At 33.4% G+C, this 22,859-nt stretch overlaps 1 protein-coding gene across 4 annotated transcripts in view; it reads left to right on the top strand.

The window, feature by feature from the left end:
* The window catches only part of myo5aa (myosin VAa), a 96,212-nt gene extending 74,894 nt beyond the window's left edge, over positions 1 to 21,318 (top strand). The window contains exons 29-42 of one of the 4 annotated variants that reach the window (XM_089135383.1): positions 273 to 373; positions 2,087 to 2,143; positions 3,265 to 3,345; positions 5,037 to 5,235; positions 8,270 to 8,335; positions 8,861 to 8,954; positions 10,182 to 10,325; positions 11,515 to 11,669; positions 11,788 to 11,877; positions 13,689 to 13,839; positions 13,936 to 14,218; positions 17,302 to 17,476; positions 18,655 to 18,735; positions 18,826 to 21,318. In XM_089135383.1, coding sequence (XP_088991509.1) covers positions 273 to 373; positions 2,087 to 2,143; positions 3,265 to 3,345; positions 5,037 to 5,235; positions 8,270 to 8,335; positions 8,861 to 8,954; positions 10,182 to 10,325; positions 11,515 to 11,669; positions 11,788 to 11,877; positions 13,689 to 13,839; positions 13,936 to 14,218; positions 17,302 to 17,476; positions 18,655 to 18,735; positions 18,826 to 18,978 — 1,830 coding nt within the window. In that variant the 3' untranslated portion in view covers positions 18,979 to 21,318. The remainder of the gene's footprint in view (positions 1 to 272; positions 374 to 2,086; positions 2,144 to 3,264; positions 3,346 to 5,036; positions 5,236 to 8,269; positions 8,336 to 8,860; positions 8,955 to 10,181; positions 10,326 to 11,514; positions 11,670 to 11,787; positions 11,878 to 13,688; positions 13,840 to 13,935; positions 14,219 to 17,301; positions 17,477 to 18,654; positions 18,736 to 18,825) is intronic. The other 3 variants (XM_089135384.1, XM_089135385.1, XM_089135386.1) reach the window with 3 other exon arrangements.
* The last annotated feature ends 1,541 nt before the right edge of the window (positions 21,319 to 22,859 follow it).

Below are 22,859 nucleotides of genomic sequence, written 5' to 3'. Positions count from 1 at the left end.
TTTTGGTCTTTATAATGCTACCTTTTGCTGCCCTTTTGCTGAGTTTGGGAAGATGTTTCCGAACACTTAGTACGCCATTTGGCATTTTATTTATATGAAAAGCCCAAATGTCATGTATTAACTTTACAGTTTACAAGTTCAAACTTTTATCAACTGAGAATGAAGTGAATGAGAAATGGTTCTTGTGATGTGTCTGATGCTCAAAAGTCAGTTAGTTGATGGATTCAGTGATTTATAACTTACATGAGTGTGAATCTTCTGTGTGTGTTCAGGCTACCATGACTGAACCTTTGCCGTACATTGAGGATGTGCAGAAGTTGACCGATGCCAAGGAGCTCTCCCAGGCCTACATGGGTCTCAAAGACACCAACAGGTGCAGTGCTTCTCTTTACATTTCTTCCTCTATCAGAAAGTCATGTCCTGAATCACAAATCCATTACATAGTGTATATATGTTGTGTGAAGTCCTGTTCTCTTCCCTACTCATAGTGAAGTCTTCATGTCTTACATCAGAGGCTCTTAACTTTGATTTGCATCCCCCAGAGGGTCGCTACTTCTAATATCACTATATTGTAATCTTAATCAGAAATTGTACCCCAAAATGCTGTGTAAACTACCATTAAAAAGTTTGGGGTCGATGTTTTTTTATGTGTTTGGAAAAAGTATCTTATGCTCACCAAGGCATTTATTTAATCAAAAATGCATATTATTTACAATATATATATATATATATATATATATATATATATATATATATATATATATATATATATATATATATATATATAAATGGAATTTAATTCTGTGATTAGAGACTTAAGTAATTACTGGTGAAAATGTGTTTTTGAAGTGTCACATGATCCTTCTGAAATCATTTTAATATGTTTAATATGGTGCGCTTAAGAAGCATTCCTTCTCATTATCTGTGTTAAAAAATAGTTGTTGCATTTTTTTGTGGAGTATGTGATACTTCTTTTTAGGATTATTCGATGAATAGAAAGTTCTGATGAAAGAAAGATTTGTAACCTTATTAATGTAATTTTTGGTCAATTGAATGTTTTTTTTTTTCTAATCTTTTTTTTTTAATCTTATCTGACCCCAAACGTTTAAACGGTAGTTTATATTACATAAGCTTCTAATAATCAAATGGACTATTACTTTAAAAAAAAAAAACAAGTACATTTTTCTTATTATTTTACCTGAATGTGAACCAAAGAGATAAGATTGAGTTAAAATCAAGATATTCAAAATGTAATATAATTGAAATATGACTGGATGCATGACATTTTGAAGCCATTGTACAATAGATGATGGTAATGGTGTAACAGCACATCAGTTGAATTTTTTGTCAAAACTAAATGATTCCCATTAAAATAAAAAAGCTGTCTACACAGCTTTGTACACAGCTTTATAGTTGCAAGCCATTAAATGTACAGACTGAGCTGATAAAACTTGTGATTAAGTCTACTATATATATATATATATATATATATATATGATGTAAAATTAGGCCTACATATAATATAGGGGACACAATGTATTACCCCACAGTTACATCATGAAATTATATATTTTTAAAAAGTATCTTCCAATTTGAACATTACTCACAATTGTGTTTATATCACAATTCTGAGGGGAAGTATATTTTATATCCACCAATTCTGAAGATATAAACTGTGAATTGTGAGGAAAAAAAATATTATTATTACCTTATTACTTATATTTACCTTATACTGTTTCCTTAGACTGCTTACTGTCATTTCCTGCCACCATTTAGGCTCCGCCCGCAAAACACATCATCAGTGTTTGCAAACACCCAAGTGGTCTATTTTACCATCACACCACCCATCTCTATTTGTGCCCCTCTGAGCCTCTCGGTTTGAGAACCTCTGTTCTGATCTATGTTTTGCTGCTGGTTATCTTCTCTATAGTGTCTCGCATACATCCATTGAATAGCATCGATCTCCAACTGAGGAAATTATGATTTATCGTTCTCACAACCTTATTCATAAGCCTCTGTGTTTAGGATCAGGCTCTGTCTGTATCTGTCTGTCTGTCTGTTGATGGCTCATCTCTGTCCTGCACAGATCACCCAGGTTTACACGCAGACCGACTGAAGTGAACGAGCTTGTGAGCAGGTTGAGGTAACAGATGGACAGGCATGATAGGCCGCTCTCACTGCATGTGTGTGCAGCTCAGAGCAGAGCAGCATTCCAAAGCCCATACATAGATGAGAAAACATTCAGAAAAGCTTTGCTAGGCATGACCTTTAACTAATAAGAAGGGATTGTCTAAAGTCTAGTTTGCTTTTAAAATGATAAAACAACCAGTTTGCTTCAGGCAGCTTTCGAGGAGGGTTTATTTGAAATAATATATCAGTGCAGCAATCTTTGTGAACGACTGTACAAAATATGCCAGCAAAATCACATTGATTGTGTTGATCAGAATTTCTGTCCGTTCAAAGGTAAATTTGGCTTTTGGCTGACTGCTTGGATGCCATTTATTACCTATATTCAGTGCACAAATAGCTAATTTATGTGAATGAATGGATGGCAAACTATTGCTTTTTTATTATTATTATTAATAATTGATGGTTACACTTGCAGTCTTCTTAATGGGCTCTATGCACGGCGGTATTTCCGGTGAAGCATTAGGGAAGCTCGATAACTTCCGCCGATCGTAGAGTCCAATGCAATACCGAGAATTTATATTGAATTTTAAACTCCATGGTTATACTAAAGAAACGTTAGTCACAAAAACAGATAAAACAGACACCCCTTGTTGTGTTTATGCTTCTTTTAAAAATTATATTAAATAAATATAACTATATATAAAATTACATCTAAACGTATGTACGTTTCATTTCAAAGACTGGAGGACAGTAAATTTTGAAGACTCTGCAAGACTCGGTTTTCCTACGCTTTAATCTCCACAACCGGAAATGGACGAGCATCCTTGCGTCAAATGCGGAATTTATGCGTGCATATAGCCCATTATCATTGTTTTATCTTCATTACTTATTCTGTTTTATTTACTGCTGTTTTACTTAATTCTTTCTCTACATTAATCTTTCCCTCCTCCATAAAGCAGCTCTCAAATCTTAGTTGGACTTATATTACGTTCCATTCCTTACATATAATATCAAATATTCTATATTGGGTGAACAATTATTTTAAATAACCTGTAAAACTCCTCAACATGCCACACACATCTAAGTTTGCCACTTTTTTTTCTTACCTTTTCTTTCTTTGTTCCACCCCATCAGATCCCCATTCCCTGACTACCATAAACTGAATGAGGATGGAGAGCTGTGGTTGGTTTATGAAGGGTTAAAGGAAACAAACAGGTTCAAGAGCTCAAGAGCCGAGAGATGAGAGCATGTAGAAATGTCTGAGCGTTCAGCTTTCTCATCTCTCCATTCTCTGCTTTTAGACTGATTTTGGTCCCTCAGCTTTCTAAAGACATAATCATCTAACATTGTGCTTTTTATACTTCCCTAAACACTAGTGCGTTCAGACTGTTCTCCTTAACAGATAGTATGAGTAGTGCTTCAAAACCTGCAAGAACTCCTTGTAGTGATAATATACTGGACTAACCAAAATTAAATTGGGTTGCACAATTCTTATTTTAAAACAGCATGTAGTTACGAGAAGTGTTGAATGCTGACTACTGCACTGCAATGAAGAATGGGCAGGTTTTTGAGCCTTAGATGGGAATGGTTCACTCAAACATTAAAAGTTGGCCATTATTTATGTTGTCATAACATCTTGTTCTGGATGTTCTTCCGAACCTTTATGACGGTTCATAGTCAAGTTCCAAAAAGTACCATAAAACTAGTCTTTATAGCTTGTGTGCAGTATTCCAAATCTTTTGAAATTATACTATAGATTTGTGTGAGAACCAGGTGGATATATAATTGTTCACTGAATATCTTCACCTTCACTCTAAGATCTCATTCGTCTTTCAGAATTGGTTATGGCACATTTTATTTTATTTTTTTTTTTTGTATTATGAAACCTGGTATACTGTATCACATCTGCACTAGGGTTTTTATTGTTAACCAAGGGTGCATTTACGTGACAATGCTGTACTAAAACGGAAAAGTTTTTCCTTTGTGTTTTTTTGCGTACAGATGACAACATTGTCAAAACGATTCCCTCAAAGTAGTTGTTTAGAAATTGACTAAAAACGCTGAATTGTGCCGGCAGGCCAGTAGTTGGCGATGTCACTTGTAAAGAAACAATACTCCTAGACTGAACACGTACTACCCATGCGCTTGACGTCACCATTCTCACAAAATTACGTTGTTGTTGTCGTTTACACGGAGACGATAAGGGTATCGTTTCAGAAACTTGCACTTTGGAACCTGTTTTTGGAAAAAAAATTGAAAAAAAAACACACCATTATTTCCATTTTTAATTGAAAATGGTGTCATGTAAATGACCCCTCGAAATAAAACCATTAAAAAAATCATTATTTGAAATGAAATAAAATATAACAACTTAAACTTTATTTCAACCATCTCATTTTAATTTAGTTTAATGTGATGTACTAAAATAAATAAAGCTAAAACTTAAATAAAATGTACATTTAAAAAAATTTAACTACAATTAAAATATAAAATAAAACAATTCAAAATATTAAAAACGATAGTAGTATCTCAATGATACTAAAATAACACTAATCAGCACAACATTTTTAAAATAAAACGAGATTAGCAGTGAATAATAACAATTTCAATTTGATTCTCAACCAAAGCTATCTATTATATGACTTCAGATGACCTGGAGATATGGCATACCAATTTTTATCTACTACTTGTATGCAGTCATTGCGCTGCATAAAAGTTCCTCCTTGCAGGTTTAAAATGAGCATAACTAAATAATGACAATATTTTCATCTTTGGATTAACTATTCCCTAAACTCTTTGATCTCAAAACAGAAGCTAATGCTACTCTAATGAAGAAGTGTATTTTTGGTTATTTCCTCAACTCAAAGGCAGTCTCTCTCTCTCTCTCTCTCTCTCTCTCTCTATAGGTTGTTGGAGTCTCAGTTGCAGGCTCAGCGTCGGTCTCATGAAAATGAGGTGGAGGTTTTGCGTGGAGAGCTGCAGAGTGTTAAAGAGGACAATAACCGTCAGCAGCAGCTTTTGGCTCAAAATCTACAGCTTCCTCCAGAGGCTCGAATCGAAGCCAGTCTGCAACACGAGATCACACGCCTCACCAACGAGAACCTGGTCAGTACAGACACTATCCTGACATTTCCCTATACCAGTGCTTCTCCACCTCCAGCCAGACACACTATCCACTTCTTGTTTTTTCTACTATTGAACAAATAATAATACAAAAAAAAACGTATTGTCGTCTCTCAACAGCCCCATAAATGTAAGTTAATTTGTAGAAAGATAGTAGAGTATAGTAGTAGACAATTGGTTTAAGTGTTATAACCTATTTTTCAGTATAGTAATATCCTAATATTAATCCCAGTTGGTTTTATTAATGATGTCACATTCAAGATATGTGGCCTGTAAGACTTGTTCTTGGCCCTTAAAGGAGTAGTTCACTTTTAGAAAAACTTTTGCTGATAATTTACTCACCCCCATGTCATCCAAGATATCCATGTCATTCTTTCTTCAGTCGAAAAGAAATGAAGGTTTTTGATGAAAACATTCTAGGATTTTTCTCCATATAATGGACTTCAATGGGAACCAAACAGTTCCCAAGGTCAAGTGAAAACTGCAAACTGTTCAAAGGGCTTTAAATGATTTCAGACGATGAATAAGGGTCTTATCAAGCGAAACGATCGCTCATTTAAAAGAAAAAATATACGTTTTATAAGCTCAAATGGTTGCCTTGCTCTTCTCTGATGCTTGACTCTCCTATTCAAACTTTCTCTCCGAATCTTTTCCAGAGTCAACTCATTAATTTCGTTCGTTGAATGAACCAAATGACACGAAAAACATTTGTTCATTTTGATAAACGAGTTTGAACAGGAGAGTCACGAACGCGCATCACAGAACATTTGAGCTTATAAAACTTAAACTTTGTTATTTATAATTGTTTTTTTTTAAATGAGCGATCTTTTCGCTTGATAAGACCCTTATTCATCGTCTGGAATCGTTTAAATCGTTAAAGCCACAATGGGCTTTGTGCACAGCTGTACTACTTCCTGAACTTAAGCCAGCTCCTTGTTTCCTGTTTGCAATTATTGGCCAAATTGATTAATTCAGGTGTGCCTGACCTCAGTAGTCATGGCAACAATAATCAGACACACCTGAATTAATCAAGTTCGGCCAATAATGGCAGACAGGAAACAAGGAGCTGGCTTAAGTTCAGGAAGTAGTGCAGCTGGGCATAAAGCCCATTGCATCCCTATCAGGTTAACATGTTTGTGGGAATTTGTTTTAAAAAATGAGACAAAAATGCAAGCTGCTGCAAATAATTCAGTGTACAATTGAATTTGTTGTTTGTTATAGCAATTGCAAGATCACAGAATCCTTTTTTTGTATTATTATTGTTATAGAATAAGAATCTCCCCATAATCACCTGCCACCAGATAGCAGAATTGTTGACTGTGTTGTCCTGTTTTAATAGTACATCAACACAGAAAAGGAAACATTTGATGGGGTCTTTAATTAATAGGTTGACAATGGTGGTCTGCAGATTTAACCGATTTAACTAGCACATTTAGTAGAGAGTGGAGTAGAACATGTCAGGGGGTAAGCTGTGTCGCCAAATACATAGCATACATATATGAAATACTGTATTAGGGTGAATTGCCCTAATGTGGGACATTTTTTGCACTTCGGACTTCTGTGACATATTGCGATGTGTAACCAAAACATTATATCCACACAAAATACCTTTTTAAAAACCCCAGTATGTGTCCTAATCAAACCAAAAGAGAAAATTCAGATAACCCATTCATAAGAGAAATTATAGACATATTAGTGCTCTTATTGCAAGTTGTCTGAGAAAATCAGCAGCTTCTCAATGTGGGACAGTTGTGTTCCTAATATGGGACACTGAAAAATCTATGATAAAAGACCAAAAATCCCATTGATACATGTAGAATAGTAAAATCTTATTTTATTTTAGATTCTTTTTTAAATCTTAGTTAGTCATTTTCTTGGTTATGAATGGATGAAGCATGTAAAATAACAATATTTTTAGTTATGTTATCCATTTCCAGTAAACCAGTATCACAATCCATAAACAAGACCATTATATCAGTTATATTGATTAAACACACCTATAGTGGTTAAAAGACCTAATAAATAAACAGAGAAACTTTGGACCAAAATAATTTGGCATAATTACAACTAAAAAATCAATTTACAATTGTTTCTGTTTCCTCTTTACAAAAACAGCATAATGGAGAAACCCCTTCTTTAAACTTACTGATAAAATCATTACATGGATAATATTTTTATTATTTTAAAGTGAGTTTCTTATTAGGAATTACATATTTATTCATATCTGACCACAGAATCTGAAAAAAGGTAATGCAAATCCTGTTTCTATTTCATCAATGCTTTAGGTGAAACATTTTTTGTTTAGGCCAAAAAGTTTTTTTTAGGCCAAAAAGTAGCAGGATTGCTTTGTTTAAAATCTATTTAACTCCTTAACATCAAATGTCATTAACCTTCATATGGTTTTCACACAAGGTGTCTCCTGTTTGATGATTGCTCCACCCTCAAATATGATTGGACATTTGATAGGTCATGTGATTTTGACACCACACATGACACCGCAGCTTTGTCTAACCCATAGTTTCACTGTCATAAATGTATTTATGGGGGACCTACAAACACTAGACCTTAGGTGTCCCACATTAGGGCAATTCACCCTATATATGTTGGTGAATTGCCAATGTACAAAACATTGACTAATTATTAGCCATGAATTATTAAATTAAGAAATTTTCCCAAATGGTAGCTATGGTGTACATATTTGTCAGATATATTGAACAATAGGCTCTAAACACATACTTTTTGGGTCATGTCCAGATGAATATCAAAAGTATCAAATGCACTATATAGAATGACATTATCATTATATAGATCAGTGATCAAATTTTGTACAGTATTTGCATTGAAAAGACAGTTCTGCTCAATCCTGCTGCTCAATCTTTTGTTTCGTGTGATTCTAAATGATTTCAGATTTACTCCCTTATGAAACGGTGGAGTGTGATTTTGGTTTCAGTGCTGTTCTGTGCACCTGCATCAGGTGTTTAAGGGCTCATCTGATGTGCAGATGTTTCATTCACAGGAGCTTCATTCTGATGATCCAAAGGAGTATAAAGCCTACAGAATCAGCATGTTACGCAGGATGGTTGTATGTAGGACTGTGTGTGTGTGTGTGTGCATGTATCTGAACACTAACTGAAACTAGCGTGTGTTGCACAGAATCTGAGCTGCGTTGAACTCTAACTGTGTGTTTAACCCACAGCAGTGTGAATCAACACACTTTTTAATATATAATACATTTGAAAGTTTCTCTCTTGTAAGTGAATCTCGCAAGAATGACACCACATAATAAAAAATGTAATTATATTTTTTCAAAATATGCTTTTTTTCACTAAGCAAAATGATTTGAATGGGGTGAAAAGTGCCATTTATTTGTGAGATTCACCCATCTTTGTTTCTATTTTTCTCTCTGTGTAATGAGTTGCATGGACAGATGAAAGCTGATATCTTCAGATTGTTGCAGAACTGAAAGATGCTCGTTTGACCTGCTTTGTCCCGATTCACTAAAATAAACCCTATTTTTCACTCTGCTGCCAAAGAGACTCTCAGTTGCCATAACCTGCTACAATTGTCTGATGATGATGATGATGATGTCTTGTCTCTCTGGTGACAGGATCTCATGGAGCAGCTGGAGAAACAGGATAAGACTGTCCGCAAGCTGAAGAAACAGCTCAAAGTCTTTGCAAAGAAGATCAATGACCTGGAAGGTATGCGTCACAGGCTGTGTTTTGAGCCCCTGTTCAGAAATCATCTGTCAGCTCTTCTCTTTAATTATACTATATTAATAGTATATACAGTAAATTAATTAATAGGATAGCGTCATATTTATTTAAAAGAATACTCCACCGTTTTTTCATATTAAACTATGTTATTCCCTTAACTAAGACGAGTTGATATATACCTCTCTGTCTTACGACATAACTTTGTTAGCACTTAGCTTAGCCCAGTTCATCCATTTAGGATCCAAGCAGAGAAGCGACCAAACACCTCCACGTTTTTCCTGTTTAAATACAGTTACACAAGTAGTGCTACTCGACCAAGAATGTTAGCGCAAAATAAAACGTTGCACTTTTCTAAGCATGTAAAAATTGTATAACTATTATAATGTATTATAATGTATAATTGTCGACTCTTTTGTCTCGCGTGCTAGAGTGATTGAGTGTACGCACTGAGACGAAAGAGGTATGTATCAACTGGTCTTATTTAAAGGGATACTCCACTTTTTTTGGAAATAGGCTCATTTTTACAACTCCCCCAGAGTTAAACAGTCGAGTTTTACTATTTTCGAATCAATTCAGCCGATTTTTTTGATATTTAGAAGAATATCAGTAACCAGACAGTTTCTGGTCTCATTGACTTCCATAGTATATTTTTTTCCTACTATGGAAGTCAATGAGACCAGAAACGGTCTGGTTACTGATATTCTTCTAAATATCAGAAAATCGGCTGAATTGATTCGAAAACGGTAAAACACAACTGTTTAACTCTGGGGGAGTTGTAAAATGAGCCTATTTCCAAAAAAAGTGGAATATCCCTTTAAGGGAATAACATAGTTTACTATGAAAAAAAACGGTGGAGTATCCCTTTAACATTGAAATGTTGCCAGCTGTTAACATGCTAACTACTATAAGTGAGATTAAATTTCTTACCTTAAAATTCGTATCTTCAAATCGTGTTCTTCTGACGTAAATCCAAGGTGAACTCATACATTTTACAAAAATCAGAACATTTGTTTTTTATTATGAGTGTACACAAATAAAAGTAGAGATTTAACAGTTTTGAATCATACTTAACACTTATATGTATGACAAAAAATGTTATTTGAGTCTCTTTTGCCCTGATAAGAAAAAAAGCGAGGCTATAGCGACGGCCGACCCCTAAGGGTTAAATTTGAGCCGTCATGTTTGTGTGTGGATGTTTTCTGTGTTTTGTAGGTGGGCAGATGGATGTGTCTCCGGGACAGACGACCGATGAGCCCGTTCATCCAGTGAACATTCCACGCAGGGAGAAAGATTTCCAGGGAATGCTGGAATACAAGAAAGAGGATGAACTCAAACTGGTCAAAAATCTCATACTTGGTAAGACACTTAGGGCCAGATTTTTTTAATACCTGTAAATTGACTACCACTAACCTTTGTAAATCACACTTTATGATTTTTTTTTTTTTTTTTTTTTTTTTTTTTGTAAATGCTCTCCTCCCATATTTTTTTTTTTCTTCTGAATGGGAAACTCCTACAAAAGCATATGCATAAGGTTAATCACAAAAATAACAGCCCACTCCTTTTCATCATTAATATCTCTCTGCACCACTTTGGTAAATTTTGAAAGTAGTTTTTTTAACGCTAAAACAGGGTTTGCGCTGGCCGTTAGTAAATCTAGCACATAAACCCACAACTGCAAAAATACTGCTTTATTTCAATGGCCCACTTTAGATATTCTACTAAGTAACTTTATGACTACATGTCAGTTAACTCTCATTACAGTAGTTGTAGACTGTAGTAGATTTTTTGATGTTAAGTGTCAGGTTTGAAGAATAAGTTGAAATGTAGTTGGAAAGTTACTTGTAGCCAGTAGAATGTCTATTGCGGGACATTGAAAATAACGCATTAGCAGTTTTTTTCCTATTAAAGGGATAGTACCCCAAAAATCACCTGTTCTATGCTCTCCAATGACAGTTACAGAACACAGCTACCACTTTGACGCTTCATTCATATGGATTAGTTTTACGATCTCTATATGAACTTTTTGAACAGATTAAATTTAGGCTTTTATTCACAAATAAATGTATTTCACTTATACATTTATTCATGCAGAGACTACTAATACTCTAATGAGAGTTAGTTGACATGTACATGCAAAGTTACTGAATTACTTTGAAGTGGACCATCAAAATAAGGTTACCAATACATCTATTAAATAATTGATATTACTATTTAAAAAAATACATTTTTGAACAAATTAAATTAATATTTAAATACAATTTCCTCCATTAGATCTTTTAATTAATTGATTTATTTTATTATTATTATTATTATTTTTATTATTATTAGTTTTTTTTTCCTCTGTCGGTATTCAGATCTAAACTTAGATTAAGTCTTATTCTAGCTTACATGATTTCCATTCCAAGGTACACTCTTTTAAGAAAATTGGATTAAGGCCTTAATAAAAATAGCCTTAATGAAATGAAATGGAAAAAAATAATAATAATAAAAAAATGAAAATGCTCTATTAAACTCTGATCTGTGCATGTGTGATTTTTGTCATCAGAGCTGAAGCCTCGTGGTGTGGCAGTGAATCTGATACCAGGACTGCCGGCATACATCCTCTTCATGTGTCTGCGCCATGCCGACTACGTTAATGATGACCAGAAAGTCCGATCTCTACTCACCTCTGTCATTAACAGCATCAAGAAGATCCTCAAGGTCTCAACACACTCACTCTCTCACACCATTCACATTTTTTGACAATACTATTAAAAAGGCAGAATAACTTTGTTTTCCTTTATCACTGCAAACTATTACTGTTTTGCTTTTTCTACAGAAACGAGGTGAGGACTTTGAGACGGTTTCCTTCTGGTTGTCCAACACGTGTCGTTTCCTGCACTGCCTGAAACAGTACAGTGGCGATGAGGTGAGATTAGCGCCCTGAGCAAACTCAGACACACATGAACTTCCTGTCTCGCTCTGGCCTGCTCACGCAGTTATTTGCACAAGTAAATAGATATCATACTTATCGTCACGCTCAAACTCTAGATAGAACTCTATTGACAGTGAACCATGTAAATAGTGTAGCAACCCTGGCTGTAAACAAGAAACATGGAGACCAAGAATTTATCCCATTTCTTGTTAGCTATTTCTTTTTAGCAAACTAACACAAGTATATTATATATATATTATAAAAATATATTATAAAATAAGCTATATATATATATATATTTTTATAATATATATATTATAAAAAAGCTATATATATACAGTATACATATATGTGTATATTTTACATTCACTACAGAAATGTGAATTTATTGATGTTTTTGCCCTTGAAGCCCTTTTCTGGGAACTCTGAGTCTAAGTTTGTTTAAGCAAGATGTGGTTATTTACAACGCTTTTGACAAATTCACTCTCGACCAATTCTGTTTCTGTGAAATGTCACATTTCACTCCAAAATCAAACTAAATAAATAAGAAATTACATTTCAAAAATAACATGAAGATTTTCATGACACTCCTCACAAATTCTTGTAAATGTAATGCAAAATATATCATTCCCATTTCCGCAATGTAAACAAATATATATATATATATATATATATATATATATATATATAAACATATATAAACAATTATATATTGTGGTAGTATTTGTTGTACTCGCTTTAATATATATATTCTTATTTATAACATATTAATAAAAAGGTACAAATCATGTATAAAAAAGGTACAAATCATGTATTACATGAGCATTAAATGATAATGATTAAAGATAAGTACATAATAACAGGGTTTCTGCGGGTATTAAAAAAGTATCCAAAAAATATTAAGTCCGAGCAGACAGTCTTAAATTCATAAAGTCATGGCATTAAATGTTGAAGCCTTGAAAAAAAAGATATCTTTTAAATCTATTTAAACATCTATAAAATAAAGACATTTATTTGACATACATATAAAATTAATTATTGAAAAATTAAACAAAATTGAGTTTATGCGAAGAAAAAATATCTGTCAAAGAGTTATCGCTTCACTTTGTTTTGTTTTTTTTTGTTTTCTTTTATCATAAACTCACTTTGTTATATTTTATATACTCACTTTCATATTTTATATAATTTCCCAGTAATTGCATCTTGATTTAAGAATCATTTACACAGTTTTCACTGGAAAACCATCCAAAAACACTGAGGAAAAACATCACTTTTTTGCAGTGCGATCAGAAGATACAGTAAAAGTTATGTCCGTATTCTAGTGGTTATAATCAGAGTGATTCAAGCTACTTTTTTTTTTTTTGTAAAATGAATTAAAAAGTAATGGATATACATTGGAAGTTGTATTGTCAAACTCTGACGTTGCTTATACAGCTCATTGTGTTTCTCACTAGTATCTTACATTTAAAGAACATTGAATCATTGTGTTCCCTTCAATTTTCTTTACTTGGTCTTAAAAAGGACTTTAAAAATCTTAAATTTACCTGCATAAACAGTGTGCATTACATTAATGAGAAAAAAAATCACAATGGTCCTAAAATAGACATTATTTTCTTTAAACGCACATCATTTGTTAACCAGAAAGACTGCTGTTTAATCACAAAACAGACATGTCTTGGAAAAATAATATAAATCCATTGTTCAAAAGGTGTGGGAATAGTGTGTTTTGTCTCTGCAGTGTATATGTGGCCACAGTTTCTTGTTGCTTAAACAGAATCAACACTTTCTTCTCCTTCTTTCTCCAGCAATTCATGAAGCATAACTCCCCCAAACAGAACGATCACTGTCTCTCCAACTTTGACCTGGCCGAGTACCGGCAAGTTTTGAGCGATCTGGCCATTCAGATCTACCAACAGCTCATCAAGTCTATGGAGAACATCCTGCAGCCCATGATCGGTGAGCACGTGACCTCTGGGTGTCTTTCTTTCGATCTGCATCGCTCTTTCTCCCTCCCTCTGTATTCATCCCCCTGTCTGTTGTTGCTCTCGCCAGTCTCTGGCATGCTGGAACATGAAACCATCCAGGGCGTTTCCGGCGTGAAGCCCACGGGTCTCCGTAAGAGGACATCGAGTATCGCCGACGAGGGCACGTACACGTTGGACTCCATCATCCGCCAGCTCAATACCTTCCACTCCATCATGTGTCAGCACGGGACCGACCCGGAGCTCATCAAACAGGTGGTCAAGCAGCAGTTCTACATCATCGGCGCCGTTACTCTCAACAACCTGCTGCTGCGTAAAGACATGTGCTCCTGGAGCAAGGGCATGCAGATCAGGTGCGGACTTATGACTTCTAGATGTTTGCAGAACAGTGCAAATGTATAATCGGGACAGATTAACCTACAGTGGCCAAATAGCCTTGGAATTATTAGTAATTAATCAATACCGATGATTCGTCATAATTCTTGAAACCATCATGCAAAATAAGGCCTTAGAACATGCTGATTTATTTAGAAATGTTATAATAATCGTTCAATTTAAGTCACAAATTAAAAGGTAAAGGGGTAGTTCACCCAAAAATGAAAATTCTGTCATTTACTAAGGCCTCAAGTTGATCCAAACCTGTATGAATTCCTGTCTCGTGCTGAATACAAAAGAAGATATTTTAAAGAATGTTGTTAACCAAACAGTTGATGGACACCATTGACATCCATAAGGCCATCCTTAAAAATATTTTGGTTTGCAGTAACAGCAATTTTTTTTTTAAAAAAGGGTCGGTAGGTAGGTCTATATTTTTTTTTCTAAGATTCAGTATAAAAAAAAAAAGGTACAATTTTGGAGATGGTGATCGTGAATTTAAAAAAAAAAAAAGCATATTGTGACGTCACTGACTGGGTCTTCAAACTGTGCATCCACCGCTAGGTGTTAATGCAAAATACGACCAGTTACATTTTAGGCTAGTCACAAAATGTATAAAATATCTATCTATATGCATATATACATGAGATAAGCAAAAACAAGTACAAACACGTGGTCAAACAAAGAATACAATTAAACAAAGATACAAATTAGCCTATATACACAGTGCTTTAATTTCAGGAAGGTCTAAAATTAGCTACTTTTCAGTTAAGTCTGTCGCTCTCTCTGAAAAGAAATTTAATTTAGCGAGTAATCAAATGTAAAATGACACTGCATAGTTTATCATAGTTAGATTAATGCTTATTAAAGTTTAAGTTATTCATTCAAGATCTGTGATTGATTTTTATCTGCCTTTTGTTGTTTGATTCGCATTGGCTCAATCGTTACGTTTATTAGACTACTGCCCCTTTAAGACCGAATGCAGAACTCTGTAATAGATGACTGATGCACCATCATTTTCTCCCAACTATTTACGTCCAATTAAGACATAAACTGTGTTTAAATGAATCTCAGAGCAGGTCATTTTATATTTTATGTATATTTGATGGTTTAGATGCGCACATGAAGCCCAAAATGAGGCGATAGCCTACTTTTCTTGTCTCGTTTTAGTGCATTTCGGAGCGCGCGTCGCGAACAAAGTCTCTTGCGCAGACTTTTGTGCTTTTAATAGCTCTTTTAATGATTGAACGTGTCCGCAGTTTAGCAACAGTACAGACTGCATTTTACAACAATCACCGATCGTGCTGATTCTGACGGTACGTTTGGGTTTTAGGAAGAAATGACAGCGCAACGCTGTGAAGGGAAGGAAGTTGCGCTAGACAGAATGCGTCTGTAATGGTTTCATCTCAAATATCTTCTTTTTATAATCTTTGAAAGCGGAAATCTAAAATACAATTAGAATATCATCCCAGATCTAAAGTGTAACCACGTTTTGTCCTCATTGTCACTCATTAAGCAGGGCTGTCGTGCTGTGCGCGCTGTGGCTCCGGGTGAGAGATCTTCTGGACTGCGAATAGCAAAATTGCATCACAGACAAATTGTTTAATATTTTTATTATATATAGAAATGGTTGATATTCAGCCCCGTTGCCCTTTTAATACCGGGTACCAAGCGGGAACACTGAAACGAGTGAACGTACAAGCCATATAGTGACACGCGTAACGTTACACCAATGGTGTAAACATAATCTGATGACTATGACGCCACGGGTTTTTATTTAAGAAAGAACGTAGCCTATGTTTGTAGGCTATGTAGACACAAGCAACTTTCACAATACTAACTAAAATATAATTAATATTATTTGATTGAATTTGAATTAGTCGTTTGAAGAGTAAAAAAAAAAATCGGTCGGTCTGAACGCAGGTTACAACCGGCAAGTCGGTCGGACTAAAAGGAAAAAAAAAAAAAATTGGGTCGGCCCTAAATTGACAGGGTCGGTCGGGTTACGGCAAACAAGAATATTTTTAAGGGTGGCCTAATATAGATATTTTTTATTAATTATAGTATAATAAATATTATAATATATCAATATTATCAATCAGTATGCACATGAGATTTACAATAATATATATATATATATATATATATAAAATATATATATATTAGGGCTGTGCAAAAATTAATTGCGATTAATGGCATCCAAAATAAAAGTCTGTGTTTACATAATATATTTGTGTGTGCTGTATATAATTATATTGTATATATAAATACACACACATGCATGTATATGTTTAAGAAAATGTGTTATTCATATCTAAAATATTGATATTTATATAATATAGATTATTTATATATATATATATATATATATATATATATATATATATACAATTTAAGTGCAAATAATTCTTAAATTGTATATATAAATACCTATACATGCATGCATAGGTATTTATATATACAAAATAATTATATACAGCACACACAAATATATTATGTAAACACAGACTTTTATTTTGGATGCCATTAATCGCAATTAATTTTTGCACAGCCCTAATATATACATATATATATATATATATATATATATATATTAAGAAATTAATACTTTTATCTATAAGGATGTGTAGATCAAAAGTGACTGGAAAGACTTCTCAAAAATGCTTTTTTTTTTTTTTTTTTTTTTTTTACTTTCTATTCGGCGAATATCCCGATCATGGTTTTCTCAAAAATATTAAGCAGCTCAGCTGTTGCCAGTAGTGATGATGATAATAATAATAATACATGTTTGTAGAGCACCAAATCAACATATTGGAATGATTTAACAGTGACAACACAGGGAATAATTAAATAAAAAGTTATTTTAAATCATAGTATTTCATAGTCTGATGAGTATAAACATAACTTTCATAAACAATAAAACTTTTACCTTTTTAAGTTTTTAAGCGGAGGTGTAGATTACATTATATATAGAAGTAGCATAGGCAAGATTATGCCATATTTGAATTTATTTCCAGCAATATAGTCTCTGGTCCAAGGGTTAATGTGTGTATTTGTTCAGGTATAACGTGAGTCAGCTGGAGGAGTGGCTGAGAGATAAGAATCTCATGACATGCGGCGCAAAAGAGACGCTGGAGCCGCTGATTCAGGCCGCTCAACTACTGCAGGTGAAGAAGAAAACGGATGAGGATGCCGAGGCAATCTGCTCCATGTGTAACGCTCTCTCTACAGCACAGGTAACACACTCCAGACTGTCTCTTTCTGTACATCATGATTCCTTTCCCTGATCATTCCGTTTCTTTTACATTTCATATCGTCTTGATGTAGCCAATATTAGTTATTTGAAAAAGTCCATTTATAGCATAGCCTTTTAGGCTAACAAAACAAAACGACCCACTTAGACACTCACCAATCATTAAAAAGAATAAAAATCAAGGATCACATTTTTATAGCAGCTGTTCCCAACGTGCAAAACATTGTAATATTCCTTGAGGCAATATTTTGTTTTTTTTTTAAAAATAGATAAAACAGTATTTATTTGTTTTGTTTGTTTGTTTATTTAAATTCAATATGATGTATCAAAATTAATTCCACTACATTGCAAAAAAAGCTTTTCTTATTGTTTCCAGGCCAAATATCTACAAATTCTTAAATCAAGAAACATGTACTAGATAAGTAAAATTACATAAGAAATTCTATCTTGTTTTCTGATTTTAAATAAACAAAATTAATTGGGTTTTTGCTTAATACAAGCAAAATGATCTGCCAAGGGGGTAAGAAAATGAATCTTATTTTCCATTTTAAGATAATATTTCCTTGTTTTCCTTTTGAATTTTTTTTTTCTTATCCCGCTGGTACATAATTTAGCTTGTTTTTAAGCAAAAACTTATTATTTATTTATTTATTTATTTCAGAAAACAAGATATAATTTCTTGTCATTTTACTTATCTGGTAAATGCTTCTTGATTTAAGAATTTTTAGATATTTCGACTGGAAACAAGAAAAGCATTTTTTTTTTTTTTTTTTGCAGTGTAATATTTATGCTTGTATTGCATAATTTGTATTTATTTATTTTTTCTTGCTTTACTGTGGTAATGTTTCTGAAATGGGGGACTACTTTTTTATTTATTTATTTTTTCAGAATAACACAGATTATACTGAATCATCACATATTTTTCTCCATCGACATGTTCCTTTGTTTAGGGGCTACGTAGTTTTCAAATGTTTATTTATTTATTTTTTTTTGGTTTTACATGGTTGACTGACCGAAACAATCTTTTGTCTTTTCTTTTTTGGAGGCCTACTTTTGGGTTTGTTTGGTCATGCAACTGCTCATCAATTTTTTTTCTTATGTTTTTTGCTTACCACAACCTGACACACACACAAACCTCATCATTTCTTATTTTCTATCCAGATCGTGAAGGTGCTGAACTTGTACACGCCTGTCAATGCATTTGAAGAGCGTGTGTCAGTATTGTTCATAAGAACAATACAGGTATGTTTCAAAACTTCTACCTCACCTTGTGCTCTTTAAGTTATTATATAATTTTATTGATTTTGAATGCTTGTGTGTTTCCTCTGACAGACGCGTTTACGGGATCGGAAGGAGTCGCCTCAGCTGCTGATGGACACCAAAATCATCTACCCCGTAACCTTCCCCTTTAACCCCTCCTCTCTGGCCCTTGAAACCATTCAGATCCCCGGCAGCCTCAATCTGTCCTTCCTCACTCGCGTGTAGACCTGTCAATCACCTCAGCCAATCACACGGCAGGAACAGGGAGCCAAAATATTTAAATAAATAATCAATTGTTATAGGTAAATAAGCCACATAATTAAAGAGAATGCAATTTAGACCATGTCACCAATCCCTCTTTTTGCTCTTCTTCATCACTTTTGTTTATTCATTAAAAGGGTGAATCTTGCAAAAACCTGTTTTAATTAAAGAAAATTAAGCCCATCTTTATACCATAAAGTTTTTGGACATTGTGATGCTATTTTAATGATAATTAAGCTTTTCCCTAACAATTTTGTATTGCTTTATTGCAAAAAAAAAAAAAAAAATCTTATTGCGAAAACAAATAATATTATTCACATTGTACAGTATTTGCTGGCATATGCTGAATCAAATAAATAACTTGAGCTGTGTGGAATGCAGTAAAAAAATATATAATATTATTAATGAGAAACATTGACGATAGTGTGAATAACAGAAATGCTCAAAACTGAAATGTCCACAAACATTACAGTAAGGAGAATATGGCCAGAAATATTCATGACGACAGTCACAATACAACAACAATGTTTTTTTTACATTGTTTAAATTTAAAACCAAATACAAAACAATGTTTTTAAAATTGACTTCATTTGATTGTGGAACCTGGATATATATATTTTTTGTGAGATTCACCTGGAATATTTCAGAGATGTTTCGCTTATTGAACATTACGAAAGTAAGAATGAAGCTCAAAATAACTAATTCTAACACTAATGCCTTTTCAGACCACTGTCACAGCCAGAAAATGTTTTCCCGGGGCTGTATAATCTTATACATATATAAATATCTATGAAAGTGTATGATGCGAGGATATTTTATTTATTGCTTTAAACCCTATCAGGTTTACTTTTGGTTTGTTTTCTCTCAGATGCTAGCTAACCTGGATATCCAGTTGTGGAACATACTGTAGTCCTCTGCTCTCATCCATATCAGATAAATAACCTATTGGCTTGGAGCTCAGCTGACTTCATTAGTGTAGATTATCATTGGTTAGTAGCGTGTGGTGATTAGCTAATAGGTAGTCATGTCTGGTGAAAACTGGTGAAAATAAAACTTAGAATCCATCCTGATCTCTTCCTCAAGAGCTTCCTCAAGTTTACATCTCTGATCTTCAGGAATCATTTCCAAAGAGATGGTACAGTCCAGACCCAGTGCATGATGGGGTTGTTTGGGTTCGCATCATACTGACCTGATCTGTCGGCATCGCACATATAAAGAGCCTGAGGTCCTTGTTTTACAGGTTTTCTGTCAGAGGTAGTGTTAGTTCAGGTGGGATCTAGACTCCTAAATGAGGTTTAATAAGGTTACAGATGGTTTGGGCCCTCCACCGTTCTATTCGTGGGTGAATCTCATGAAGAAATGTCCCGGTGAAATATCAAATTAAACAAATGACTAAAGATTTGCACATAAAATTTTAGGAGCCAGTTTTAGGAACAGTATGGTTGGAATTTTTTTTTTTTTTTTTTTTTTTTGACCAGCATATCTCCGCCCAAAAGCCCCACTATATATAGTGTATAGAATGTATGCAAGTTCATTATATATATATATATATATATATATATATATATATATATATATAAACTCGCATACATTGTAGCAATGCGATAAAAATCATCTGATCTCAACAAGTATATTTGACTAAAATCAGCATAAATTCAGTACATGATCATGACCTATACTTGCGTATTTTACAATATGAATATCGTTATTTATTATTTTACAGTACAGTAATGAGAATGTGCTGGATAAATAAGCTTAAATAGGCAGTATACTGCATATATTGTATATTACGGTATATATATACAGTAATGTACAATATGTTTTTCTTTGGGCTTTTTTTTTGGTGTGAAATAGGACAAATAAGAAAACGTGATGATATTTTTCATGAGATTCACTAAGGCGTCTTGTATGCCCTAAAACACACTGGATATCGTTTACAGAAACTAAGGAAATCCCAAACTACTGACTCTTAAGACATGAAGATGTTTATCAAAAACCTGCTGGTATTTATTTCAGTATTATGCTTTTTTTTTTTTTAAAGTTAGAAGCAGCTGTTATTTTTCTGGCATGTGCTGTTGGATGAGTTAATATATATGGACACATTTTTTTTATTATTTTTTTAGTTGTTTTGTTTTGCTTGTTTGTCATTTGTGTTCATGTCTGGCAGGATATCAGTATTATCTTGAATGTGTCAAGCAGCTTTTCTTGAAAAGCTGTTTGTTTTGATCTGTAACTCCTGAAATTGAAGTATAGTACACTTTTCCATCACTGACACACACACACACACACAATAATATTATATTACATTACATTATTTCAATGTTTTGGGGTCAGAAAATGGTTCATGTTGATACTTTGTTACTTCTCTGCCCTACATGGGTTTTAGCTTTGAAATCTTCCACACTAGTTCAGTGTGTTATTGGCCATTAACACACAGCTTTGGACCTAAAAAGAGAATCTGATGTCATTTCACTGTAGTGCGCTGGGATTTTATCATGCTATGCCTTATTGTAGTGTGTGTGTGCGTGTGTTTTTGTGTTTTTGCTTGCGTGCATGCATACATTACAGTGCAAAGCTCATTTCCGTAAACAAGTATTTTTGTTTTCACAAAGTTTTCCAGTGATATATATATATATATATATATATATATATATATATATATATATATATAATGAATAAAATGTATTTTTCATTCCTCATTGGCAAATTATATATATATATATATATATATATATATATATATATATATATATACAGTATATAGCATTTGTCAAAATTTAGTAAAAATGCTTTTGGGGTATGAAAAAGAAACATATATTCTCTGAAAATAAAGGTGTTTTTGATCCTTAAATTAATTTAGTTATATATATATATATATATATATATATATATATATATATATAAACTAAATTAATTATATATATTATATATATTATTATTATTATTATAATTATTGGACATTTTTATTCTTTTACTGGAAAATAAAACAAAAATTGCATTGTATCAAGTTCAGCATCAGCATCAGTGCACAGAATCATTCAGGAGTTTTATGATCATGGGACCATTGTGTGTATGTGACCTTTTTGAGCTTTTTTTTATTATTATTGTTATTTGTTCAGTTCTTATGGAACACAAAGAAAAATGTGGAAGATTTAGAAATGCAATTTAAGAAAAATGCATATCGCTTCAAATGGAAAGTTATCAAATTGTACTGGAACACAAACAAATGAAAATGTAAACAATTACTGAATGTTGACGTGTTTGTTCATGGTTCTATTTACTGTCATATATTTTAGATGAAGCCTTACCTCTGAGTGGACGACATGTCGATGTTGTTTCTCTGTCAAGTTTCATATTCTGTTCATTTGCTTTATTTAAATTTGTGAAGTATAAACCCCTAAGATTCATTTTCTAATGAATTTCTCTATACATTAATTTGCACATCTTAAAAAATCGTCACACTGATCCAACAGCCCTGCTTCAGTCTTTCCTCAGCTCTGAGTTCTAAATGGTTTGTAGAAAAAAAAAATGACATTCACATGACAACAGCCAGTTCACACACAGTCTGATGCTCATGTCATGATCAGCCTGCTCTCATGCTTGTATAAAGTATACATTAATAGTTGATGTAGTAATGCAGATCAGTTCAACATCTCATATCTCATATGTTTGCTTCTCCTTCAACTTGTTCAGATGGCAGATTGAGGGGATTTTTTTTTATGTCTCAATGAAGGACCAGAGAGTTTGTAGTTCCTGTAGCTGTAATTATTTCACGTGCTCATCGATGCAATTTCATGGAGTGATATACTAATGTCAAAAGCTGTTCGAGTCAAATAAATGAATTC

This window comes from Pimephales promelas, chromosome 10 (genome assembly GCF_988280905.1).
Source record: "Pimephales promelas chromosome 10, fPimPro1.hap1.1, whole genome shotgun sequence".
NCBI lineage: Eukaryota > Metazoa > Chordata > Actinopteri > Cypriniformes > Leuciscidae > Pimephales > Pimephales promelas.
This window is presented reverse-complemented; position numbering and strand designations above follow the sequence as displayed.